General features: G+C 41.7%; 1 protein-coding gene and 1 long non-coding RNA gene across 7 annotated transcripts in view; one reads left to right on the top strand and one right to left on the bottom strand.

Moving 5' to 3' along the window:
- LCLAT1 (lysocardiolipin acyltransferase 1) overlaps positions 1 to 12,308 on the top strand; it is a 324,248-nt gene that overhangs the window by 165,068 nt on the left and 146,872 nt on the right. For all 6 annotated transcript variants that reach the window (XM_019527033.1, XM_019527035.1, XM_019527032.1 and 3 more), the window contains one exon: positions 9,601 to 9,747. In XM_019527033.1, the coding sequence (XP_019382578.1) occupies positions 9,601 to 9,747 (147 nt within the window). The remainder of the gene's footprint in view (positions 1 to 9,600; positions 9,748 to 12,308) is intronic.
- LOC109304447 overlaps positions 11,348 to 12,308 on the bottom strand; it is a 4,644-nt gene continuing 3,683 nt past the window's right edge. Inside the window, exon 3 of the long non-coding RNA XR_002099393.1 lies at positions 11,348 to 11,451. This is a non-coding gene — a long non-coding RNA (uncharacterized LOC109304447). The remainder of the gene's footprint in view (positions 11,452 to 12,308) is intronic.

The following is a 12,308-nucleotide window of genomic DNA, read 5'->3' as shown; positions in this document are numbered from 1 at the left end:
CCCCCGGGGCCCGAAGGGGGCCCAGCAGGGAGGTGGCAGTTCTGGTCCTTACTGAGGAAGACAGAGGCAAAGAAGTTATTAAATATGTTGGCTTTGTCGTCTGGCGTGACAACCAGATTCCCTGTCTTGTCCTGCAAGGGCCCCACATTTCCTGGGGCCTTCTTTCTACTCCCTATGTATTTAAAAATGTTTTGTATATATGGAGTGCCCCAGCTGTAGTGGAACAATTGATGGAGCCTATATTCCCATTTTTTATCTCCCTGCTCTCACCATCATGAGTTCTCCGCTCTGCTGCAAGACCTCGAAGACCACAGGTTCAGTAGTAACATTTGTCTTAGAAACGACCAGGAAGTTTTTAATTTATTTTCAAAGCGGCAATTCCTGCTGCTTTTCTGTTAAAGTACGGGGAGCAGTTTGCTAGGGCTGTGAAGTGCATTGATATTAGCAGGATGAGCATCCCTTCATTCATCTTTGGGGTCTATTAGGGCTCTGCAAAAAGGCTATATTTCAGTTTGGTTTCCATTTCGGATTGGGCCGTTTTGGAGGACAGTGATTCATTTTGGTGTTTCAGATCACTGTTCTGTTTTGATCTGGCCGAATCTGTTTTAGAGTTTCAGTGCTGTTTCAGCACTGATTTGGAGATTCGGATCAGCCGGGCAGAGGCAGGCACAGCCAGGTGGCTGAAGTTTCTCTCGCGGCTCCGGCTGTGCCTGCTTCTGCTCCAGCACGGAGAGCTGCAGGAGAAGCACCCATGGCTCCCCTGCCCAGCCCCAGATTCCCAGCACTTTAAAAGGAGGGCTGCAAAGCTGTGCTGGACTCTTCCTGGGGGGTGCGGGTCCCCAGATCTGCACGCAGGATGACAGCAGGCTGCTATCCCTCCTCCAGAGCACTGGGATTGGAAGGGACCTCAGGGACTGATCAAAGACACTGGCCAGCTACAGATGTCAGTGTCAGAGCAGCCCTTACCCCCCTCTTCCCCCTCCTGCTTCTTAATTTCTGTTTCCCCGCAAGCTCATCTCTGAAACATCCCAAACATTTCCAAAATGTTTCAGATGTTTTGGTTTCTGAGATGTTTTGGAGCATTCCATTTCAGTTCGGATTTGGTGTTTTGGGCACTGAAACAGGCCAAAATTCCTCCAAAATGTAACGGCTGCTGAAATTTTGCACAGCCCTACTGTCTGTTCTCTCTTGCCATGCTAATGAAATCGTATATTTACTAGCTGGATAGCAGGGAAAAACTGTTTAACTATCACTGAAGTAGCTTCAGGTAGAAAGAGCCTTTGGGAAACTAAAATTCAGGAGGCAGGTGTTTTGTATAAGTTCATAGATGTAGAGTCGGAAGGGACATAAATAGATCTTTAAGTCCGACCCCCTGCCTGAGCAGGAGAGAGTGCTGGGCTCATATGACTTCATATGGAAGTTGGTTCCAGATCCTAGCTGCCCTGACTGTGAAGTAGGTATGAGGCTGGAGACTGGTGAAATGTACTTGCCTAGGATCTTAGGCTGCTGACAGACGTTAGGAGAAAAATCAAAACCGCGCGTTACCAGAAGCAGCAAAGCATTAGTTCAACCTGGCTGTTCAGCATCTCTATAGATTGGGCACTCCAGCAGGGTTTTTTGGTTCAATCAGCTGTTACATAAAAGTGCCAGTAAAGCCCTGCTGAAGCTCATGATCTATACAGAAGTTGGGTAAGCTGGATCCAACTAATGCCCTGCCTCTTCTGGGCATGTGCTGGGCTCAGTGCAGGTGTGCTCTGAATTTAAAGTGCCTTTTTTTTTAACATCTGCAAGCAGCCATTATTGTCTGCTGTGTTCTGAAAAACATCAGCAAGAGTAAGGAGGACGGCCTTGGAAATGGCTGGGAGCTGGAAAGGCTGGAACAATGTCTTAAGCACTAGAGCACTAGTGGACTCCACTTGCCAGGGTCACCTTGTCCCAAGTTCTTGTGCTTCTGCTTTGTGAGACAGCCTGGTGGTTCGAGTCCATTTGTTGTGTCCCGTGTGAGGGGGGAGACCTTTGCACAGCTGTGGGTTTGCCAGCTGAAATTGTACCCTCCTTCCGCTTTAAAAGTGGCTCTGCCATGCGTCTACAAGATGCTATGCAGGCTGTACATGTTCCCTATGCACTTTTCTTGCTTTATAATGCTATATGCTTGATCCTCCAGGTCTGCAAGGGTGTTCTGTCCCTCTGGAGCCTTTGCATGCCTGTTTTCATAGTTAGGAAATTTGTAGCGTGTGATTTAGGTGGCAGGAGTGCCTTTTTGGGCTGTCTGCTTTGTAGGGATTGCCCAGTTTTCTCCCAGGGACTGTTTTAATCAATTTCTAATTGCTGTTGCCTCATGAAATTAATGAAGTTTTCTTTAGCCAGAAGCCAAACACTTATTTTCCCAATAATTACACAACCAGTGCAAACTTGGGGCTGAGGCTTTAGAGTTTGGAGGGCAGTGCTTGCACAGTGACAAGAAGGTACCATGAACTGTGGTGTACGGGTGGGGACTTGGAGACAGACAAAACCTTATACAGCAAGTATAAAATCATTTAGCATTGCCAACAGAAGGAGGGGTAGGTGGGTTGCAGTTTGTGGGCTGGTGGAATTCAGGGATAGGGTGGCATGAGCCTCTTTCTGAATCAGGTCTCTGTCCCAGAGGGCTGGAGTGTCACAGAAGTTGGCTGGCATGGGGAGTTAGAGGCAAAGCTGGGATCCTGCAATATGCTGTTCTCTCTTAGCAAAGGTATAGCTCTGTGGGGGGACCCATCTGCTTGAGTTATGCTATTCCCAGCAGCAGGTGTCCTTTAGCATTTGGAGACCTAGCACTGACTGAACTTCTGCCATTATTAGGTGAGGAGGGTGGCTGGTGGGCAGGCTATGGCCAAGCTGTCGAGGGTGGTAATTATTTCCAACCATGCAGACTCTCAGGTCAGGACCTCTGGCATACAGTACTTTACATGTGGTTCTTTTATTGTTGCCTCTGACCATCCTAAGAGTTTCTCTGGCTAGAGAAACTGCTTTCCTGTTCATAGTCAAGCTCTGTTCCACTGTTCTGGTTGAAACCTTCCCCTGTTCCTGTCCCCAATCACTCTAAAGCATTTTCATGCAGTGGTTCAAGTGTTGCTTCACTTCCTCTCTCCACTTGTTCTTTGCTTTGAATGCTTGTGCATTAAGTCCCATTTAGGGCCTTCAAGTTTGCTAAGTGGTGGGTCATTGTCAGCACTGGCATTATTGAGGGTCTTAGAGTTACAGGTGCTGACCACAGAAGACAAAAAAAAAAAAAGTAATATGTACTTTGTGTTGGTTGATCGCTTTCCATAGTCTCAAAGAGTTTTTTTGTCACCTTCTCTTTGTCTTCCTAATTTTGGAGATGTCATTTCCAAAAATTACTATTGGAGGTAAGAAAAGTGAAACTTGAAACATATGATTCCCATTGGAAGGTAGAGTTGGGAGGGTTGAGGAAGAGAAGAGGAAAGGGGTTTTAGAATTAAAATATTTCCTCATAAGTACAGAGTTTTTAAATATAGTGCTGTGAATACTCATGAGGTATGTGAGCTAACAGTGGTTATAGCTCACCCCTCTCCCATACCAAAACAGTAGTACATATTTTATAATGCAATATATTTTTCTAATCCCATAGTTGCATTTCCTTTCTCATGTATTATCAAGGTGTTGAACTGTAGTATGTGCTCAGACCACAATGAAACTAAGATAGTTGTGAAAAATGTACCATTAACACATACATGCTACTTAAAAGTCTAGCAGAAAAGTTACCTATTTCTCAGATTAATAGGTATTTTAGGTTTGAAACTTGCAGCCATCTTTATCAGCCACAAAAAGCTGATTACAAAGTTGTAGCAAACTACTATATTTTGGATTTGTTTAATGTAGAGGTGAATTTCTGCACCACTAACAATTTACATACATGAAAGTAATATAAACCCATTCCATTTTTGTATATTTGTGAGCTGATGTCAGAAATGCCAGATATTACAAAAAAAATTGTTTACATTTGTGGGGGAAAAAAGGCAAAAGCATCAGTGTGATTAGACTCACTTCCCAATTTCTTTCTTTTAGATTTTCTCAATTAAATTTCTTTAAAATTAAAAGAATAAATAAAAAGCAGACTGTAGCTCTCCAGCAAAATAGACAGTTGACATTTTTTCCAACTAAGAACATTTCTGTTGCCCAGGGACCCCAGACAACCAAACACGAAAATATGGACAAGGACAAGTACCATTTAATGTAGAACAATAAGTTGACCTTCGTTTTATAACAGTTAACTTGACAGAATTCCCCAGGCTGCAGATGAAACAGTGCTTCCTATGTCTGCCTTTTCTGTAAATAGTTTTGGTTAGCAGAAGTTGTCAGATTTGTCCATTGCATTTTCTGCTTTCTGTCTGTCACTCCACCCATCGTTCCTCCCCCCACCCCCTGCACTAAGCTTTGTGCGTGTTGTTCATGCCAAAAACCATTTTGTTCTATAAACTATCTCATTTGAACTCCATAATCTGTATAAAAGAGTTTACTGCAACTACAAAACTTTCCAGGGATTTAACATCCATAAACATGGAAACCAAAATGGGAAACTCATTTTTTTAAATCTTTTTTGCTGCCCCCCTCACCCCCTCTCTTCTCTGTTTTTAAAGGCAGATCTACCTAAACGTAAATAGACTGTTTATATAAACCATGGCAGATTTCTTTATGTTCTTCATGATGTGATGGCAGAGTCAGATCTTAACTCCAGGCAAAGGCTTAAGACCCTCTCATGTCAGCACAGGTACTCAGGAATCTGATGGAAGTACTAAATGCCACATATATAGTGACTTGAATTAATACAAAGGAACAGAATTGTTGTTCAAGTTTATTGCTGTTTAGGATAGAAATGAAATACTGTAGGCAGCTTCAGTGCAATTTAAATAGGGAAATGTACTTGCTTAAGTTGCTCATTTTTTTTAACTTCAAGGGTTTGTTAACTCAGTGACTTAGACCAAGTGACACACAGTATACAGTATAAACTTTCACTAGTGACAAAAGCCATCGGTGGTGTAGATTCATGCTGGAGATTCTTTAAAAGAAAGATTGCTGAGAAGACATTATGGTGCAATTTACAGGCATAGTTACCCACCATATAATTTTCAGGACTGAAGCTGCCTGGAGGGGAAGCAAGGAAGGTAGAATCTGGTGTCAGATGTCCTCTGTTCTCTTGCTGCGGGGGTGACCAGAGATCATATTCTTCCAGCATGTTGCTGGGTCAGCACACTATCACTGGGCTTCCAAGTAGGCACTTTTTTGCCTCTGTCTCCTCTCCCACCCTCAAACTCAAGAGCAGCAGAATTTAGATCTAACAAACTGATTTCATGTCTTTCTGTAATAGCCAGAAGTCACCAATTAGCATTGCCACCACTTCCCCACTAGCAAATATCTGGACCTATGGGGCACCCCTTGGCCAGATGACATGGTGCCATGCACCTGAGTAGGCTGGTGTGCTGGGTTCCAGAGCCAGGGTGTGGCGCATGGGTGGAGCCAGCTTGTGGATCTGGACTTGGTGCACAGCGTGGGTCAGACTTGGTGCATCAGGTTAGAGTCAACATGTGGCTCTAGATGTTGGATCCTGGACCTTGCATGGGCATGGACTCAGCATGCCTCAGGGGCTGGTTGGCAGGACCCTATCTGGCCTATGGGGCTGGCAGCAGATTTAGGGGCAGCTTCCCTCCCTACCTGCTGTTACTCAGTTTCTTCAAGGAATATTTTCTGTTCACCCTGCCTCTTAAAAACAAGGCTTGTATTATATTTGGAGATATGGTATATGCAAAAAATATGTTTGTTTTTTTTTCCTAATCCATCCAAAGTGACCATATTTCCCTGGTCACAAAATGGGACACTCCACTCTACCCCAACTCTCTGACATACTCAGTCTCAGCTGAGTGGGCAGAGGAGATGGGGGCAGGGGACAGCCCTGTTTTTATTGGGACAGTCTTCTTGCCCTGGGTATCCCTCTGAAAATGGGACACAAGCATTTGTTTGAATGTACTGACAGACCACCGAGGACAGGACAAAAACCAGGGTGTATACTCAGAATAAATCCATCCGAGACAGTTGCCTTGTCAAAGGCTGTAAATAGTATTCATTTTACTTGCATTCCAACTTTTACTTGTGTTTTCTTTCCTTTGTGAAGTTCTTTCTGAAGAACTCCGGAGAAATTTGAAACTCTTCCCATGTAAGCAATGATGACCTATAAAAGACAAGGCACAACTTAAAAGTTTTCCCATCCTGTAGGAGTGTTCTTCCTTTGCTGCCACATTTTGTCAAAGCCAAATCATGCAGAAAATGTTAGCTATTGTGCTGGCCCATGACAAAAAAGTGTAATAATGCAAGTTAAATTTGACATTTTTAAAAGCAATACCAATTAGTTTTTTCCCTCTGCTGCACAAAGAAAGTCCAGTTTCAGCACTGGTTTCTTTGATGTATGATCTATCAGATAATACATTTTTTTAAAAATAGAAAGCCTTCTTCACCCCCCACCCCATTTTGTCAAGTAAATCCTTGTAGTTGCAGTAAACTCATTTATACAGATTACGGAGTTCAAATGTGATGTTTTATAGAACAACAAATGGAATAGCTTTCGGCCAGCTTGAGAGAGAAAATAGGCTTTTGAACCTTGCACAAGGTCAGTAGAAAAACTAAGCTCTGAATAGTTTGCCAAAAATATTTATGCCATGTTTTAACATTGCTGTAATGAAAGGCCAGTACTAAAATTAAGCTGTAATTTAAATTTGCAGCTTCATTTAAGCATGGTCAAGAGATGAAGTTTGGGCACAAAAATCTTTATTTAAAAAATCTTTATTTTATTTATTTTATTAAAAAAAAAAATCCTTTTACTTACTCCCCAGAATGGTCCCCTAAACAATACCATCTCCAAGAGAATGGCAGAATTAGCGTTATCAAGTTACAGTGAGGCTTCTTATTGCTTTGATGTCACAGTGATGGAAGTGCTAGACAGCAATGGATGCATTTTACATTTTTCAAGTCAACGTTGTGTTACCTTGTAAAAGAAACAAAGGATTGAATAAGGACTTTTTTCTTCATAAATCCAACTTATGAAATTTAATGAAGATGTTTGTTAATACACTATTCTGAATAGTTCATCTCTTACCAAGTATAATCTTTTCAGTGTTCAGTTCTTTGCAATACAGGCATTTCTTGTTCTCAAGTTCAGTCAGGTCCAGATTGCAGAGATCCCTTACCTAAAGGTGCTCCATTTGACTGCTTGAAAGCTATGCAAAATGAGTATTTATTCTACGCTGTAGATGATAAATATTTAAAAACACTATTAACATGCCTAGCTAATATAGGCAAGATTAACCAAGTAAGGTTGATAACCTACCTGTCCTTCAACATTCCGATGCTTAGTCTGATTAGGTGCCTGACAATGTTACATTTAAAAAAATAGCTTATAAAAGATGGGTTAAACTTAATGGTTGTCAACTGTATTGTGTATATGCACTTTGTCTTAATGAAAGATGTTATCTAGACAAAGTGGAAGGAAGACCCCATTTATGAGGCAAAAGGAGAGGACACAAATTAGAATAAAATGAGAAACTGTTAATGAAGGTGGCAAAATGATATCATTGCAAGTCACCAGCAAGGCTATTCACTAAATTTGAAACCTAGTATGACAAATAACAGATGGAAGTTCTATAATGTTTCTTCTTTGTTTTTGGTAAAATCAATCTCTGAGGTTTCTCATGAATGCTTTTATTTTGTACATAGAATATTCTGATTCTGCCCCTCAAGAGTTCAACTAATTTAGATGTTAGCAAGTTTGGCAAAGTGTGCTATCGGGAATTTCTTATCCATGTAACCTGGTATCTGTTCTAATTGCAAAATGTTCTCCTTGGCAGTGAAAATCTGATTGCTTTTCATTCTTTGGAAAGCTGTTGCTCTTGTGTATCTTTAGTCATGCCACTGAAAGGATAGAATGGACATTTAGGACATGCTCACTGTAGACCACAGTGTTGGTGCAGAGGTACTTGGCTACCGGAAGTAGAGTAGCTGCTTTTATAAGGAGCTTCTCACTAGTTTTTCTGCTCTGCTTTTTAGGACCTCCGGGATACTGTGGTTGGACAGCTTCTGGTACTAGAACTATCATATTTTAGGGCTAGCTTGGGCAGTGTAGATGCATGTGAGCTTGGACAAAGTATTTTGAAGTCTGTGACCATCCAAGCTTGTTCCAATTGTGCCAGTGACCTATGGTTATCTTGTATATCTTGTCTTTGTGAACTGGAAGGAAACCACCCATTTCATTTTAAGGAAAACTTCCAGATAAAAATTTTGGTTGCTACCAGCATGCCTTGGGTAACAAGTTAGAGGTGGGAGACTCCCTTGAGTTTTACCAGCTCCCTGACCCAGCCGGGCTCCATCCAGAATCTAAGACAAAGCTGCTGGTGTTGGTAGCAGAAGAGAGGCAATGCAGGAGATCATCTCAAAGATGTATAAAGATGCAGGATGTATATTGAACTGAGCTTGTGAGATGCTGAATGGAGGTCTTCAAATATTTGGTTGCATATACTAACAAGCAGTATCCATGTTACTTGTGTAAATTGTGACATGCTTAATGTCCTAGAGAGAATGGTAGAGCAGGGTGTAAAATCCAGGAGTTGATTCATGGTTCTATTGTCTATTTCATTAGACAACAGCACAGCCAAAAGGAAGCACAGAGAAATGGTGTATATAGTAAATGATTCCAACCAAAGTCAGAAATGGCTTGAAAGAGAATGGTATGTACTGAATGAGTTCCCTTTTTTTTAAGTCAGGACATACAACCTTCTTGATGTTAAGGCATAAATCCCAACAGTTGTACCAGGATTTGCATGCCCATGAAGAAAGCTCTATGTGAAATTAGTGCCCATAAGCTAAGGACATACTACTTAATATTATGATTTATTCAAGATGTATTGACATTACAGACATCAAACTTTTTAGTGCTGATTTCATATGTAATTGTTAAATAAATACTTTCTGTATAGTATGGGTTTAAAATATTTTTTTAATATAATTCTACATAAAGTAGAATTTCTACATAAACCTTAACTGGCAATGCTTTATTATATGGTCTTCACGTATTCTCAGTTAAACCTTTCTTACACAGCTCTTGGAGAAATTTAATGCCTCCAGTTATTATTTCAAAAGCAATACCATCACGGTGACTTCATAGGTCATTGTTAGATATCCACAATTTTAGAACTCTCTCCTGTAACAAGTCAACATGGTAGAAAAGTAGTAGGGGATGTTTTACAAAAAAGATGAGACATTAAAGACCTGAATTCACTTTTTTCAAGAACAGTGGCACTAAACTAGGCAGCTTTCGAAACTGATAAATAAGTTCTGCCACACTTACTCCGTTCTAGATTCAGGTGTATGTTTCATTCTTTGCTTCCTGTCAAAAGGCTTCCTGTCCAAAGCAGTTATACAAAATCACTATGCATTTTTTAAACTGGAAGCAGTTTACAATTCATTGGTAGGTAAAGTGTATGCCAATTTCACTCTGTAACACATTTTTGAATAACAGGCAGGATACAAATGTAAGTAATGTGTTAAATTTACTCTTAGGTTGGGCAATGCAGGTTGCTGCCTTTATTTTCATTCAGAGAAAATGGGAAGATGACAAGAATCATTTTGAAAAGATGCTGGATTATTTCTGTGACATTCGTGAGCCACTACAACTCCTCATCTTTCCTGAAGGAACCGATCTCACAGGTGAGTCAATTCTGTTGTCTCTTCTTGGATCTGCTGAGATGGAAATTCTTGTCTTCAGGAAATGTTTTCAAAATATGTAAAAAAGTGGGAGCAGCTATACAGCTCATGGACTGTAGAAGTGTTAGTAGATAATTAGTAAGCTACTACAGAAAGCCACTGTATTTTCAGCTAGCCCTGGGATAGATAATGGCAGCAGCCTAACAATACACAGCAAAAAGATGGTTACTGTCTGTCTTCTCCATTCAAAACAATTTGCGGGCTCTCTTTATAAGGGCTAGGGAAACAACTATGATGGGTTGGCCATCATTTCACTTTGAGACCAGCGAAAAGCCATCAAGTATATTACTTTTCACATGTGCTACAGAATTCTGTTGTGGGCTGGCCAAACTTGGCACAGCTCAGAGCTGCACAAAACTTCTGAGATGGCCATGCTTCAGGCTCAGCAAGTGCTGCAGCTCACATAATAATTTGTCATTAAAAGTTTGCCTCCCGGAACTCGTTTAAACCACCCAAGTCACTACATGCGACTCTCAACCTATAGGTTGGCCACCCATGTTCTTATTGCAGACATTATTTGAAATAAGCCCTCACCAGAAGAGTATATAGTCAGCCTTTCTAAAGCCCACAGCTTTACAAGACTGCAAAAAAGACATTTGCCTAGTGTTTTTAGAAGTTTAAACATAACCATTTCCCAGTCTCTTGCTATTATGGGACCCCTTCACAAGAATCTCCATACACTTTTCAGCTTTTCTCCATACTACTGCTTTTAAAAAAATAGGTAGAGAGACATGCCAAAATCTGTACCTTTGCAGGAATGTCTTATTTTGGATATGCATGCCACACTGTCTTGGGAGAGACAGCAGTATCCCATTTATTTCTTCTCTTCATGGTTTTCCTTTGACCTTTGGAAAACGTTGGGTCTATGGGCCCTGGTAATGCAAGCTCTGATGCATAACAAGTTAAAAATGTCATTAATGACTTATTTCTCAGAAAGAAAAATAACAATAATTGCACACCCTTGTCCAGAATCTTAAATGGAGTTATTTAAGTACTGTAAATATTATTATGATAAAGACTGTTTCCTCCCACCAAATAACTAGCTAAATCATGGTTTGAAGTGTTAACAGAATTTGCAAGTATTAGCAGGTGTTACCTGGCAGGGATCGCAACTTGAATGCTTCTGCTGTAACCCCCTGTGACTGCAGCACAGAGCCTCAAACTTTGCAACACCTGCTGTAAGGCACATGCACAACGAAAGATCTTGTAAAGCATAGTTTCTCAACCTGTGGTACATGTACCCCTGGAGGTACATGAGACAGGCAGGGGGTACGCGGGTACCCCAACACTCTCTCTCTCTCACCCTCTTTTCCTCTCAAAACTATGGCAAAACTTTTGGTGCACCGCACATTAAAATTCCCCAGTAATTATTTGGCATGCCTGGGTTCACCCCTCCTAGCTTTGGGCAACACCACCTCTAGCTCAGGTACATACTTGAGTTGTGCATCCCTGGCGTAAAAGGCGGCAGCCCTACCCACACCAGATCAGACATCTGTCATATCACGGCCTTATATACACAGCCCTTCTTCCAACATGTAGCACACATTAGTCTGTAAATATAAAATCCCCTGGAAAACTGAGTGTTGGGGTACTTATTAACATTTTCAGAAGTTAGGAGGTGCTTGCTACTTAAAGAGTTGAGAAACACTGTTGTAAAGTACACTAAACAAGTGCAAGCACGCATAACAAAATGGTCAAATGTGATGTAGAGACACTCAAGGTAGTAGTAGTAGCTCAATGGAGATATTTAATTAAAATGAAAAATGTACTGAAAGGAGTCAACTATTCCACTTTCTGGTGCAGGGTCAATGGTAGTTTGACAGCATGGCTAGGCATAGAAGTTGCACACAAACCAAGTTAAATGTTCAGAAACTAGTTTAAACTTGTAACAGAACAGAACTTCAGTGCACTTAAATGCTTGCATAATGGCCAAAACTGGTTTAAGATAAACCTGGTTGGATGTAGTATTAGACTTAACTGATTTAGGCCAAACAGTTTTATGGAACTTCTGTCCCAGACCCTAAGATTTCAACAAAGATTAGACTCAATGTTCTCCCTAAAGTGTAGCAATCCGTGAGCACCCTGCTTTGGTCCGTGACTGTGCTGCTTCCGTCCATGCAACCTACCTGCTCCCTGCCTCCGTGCCTCGCTGCAGCCTTTGAAAGCAGCACAGCACCACATGCATCCCACTGCTGGGTGGGCCAGGCAGTGAGGCACATAGCATCACTTTCAAAGGCTGCAGTGAGGTGCAGAGGCAGGGAATGCTCAGAGCACAGATCTCACCCGCCCTTGTCCTGTGCAAAGATCAAGAGTCAGGCCATGTGCCCTCACTTGGCCGCCTGCGCTGCATGTCTGGAGGGGCTGCCAAGCTCTGATTGCCCCACGACCTGGCCCGGTACTTTTAGTGTACTTTGCAATCAAAGCCCAGTGGTTCATCCCAGGGGTGCAGCGTGGGAGAACTGGGGGGAGGGGGAATGTGTCCCAATCCCCCTCCCCCCCCCCCC

Source organism: Gavialis gangeticus, unplaced genomic scaffold (genome assembly GCF_001723915.1).
Source record: "Gavialis gangeticus isolate Ggan-Ray unplaced genomic scaffold, GavGan_comp1, whole genome shotgun sequence".
Taxonomy (NCBI): domain Eukaryota; kingdom Metazoa; phylum Chordata; order Crocodylia; family Gavialidae; genus Gavialis; species Gavialis gangeticus.
Note: the sequence above shows the minus strand (reverse complement) of the source record. Positions and strands in the feature narration are given on the sequence as shown.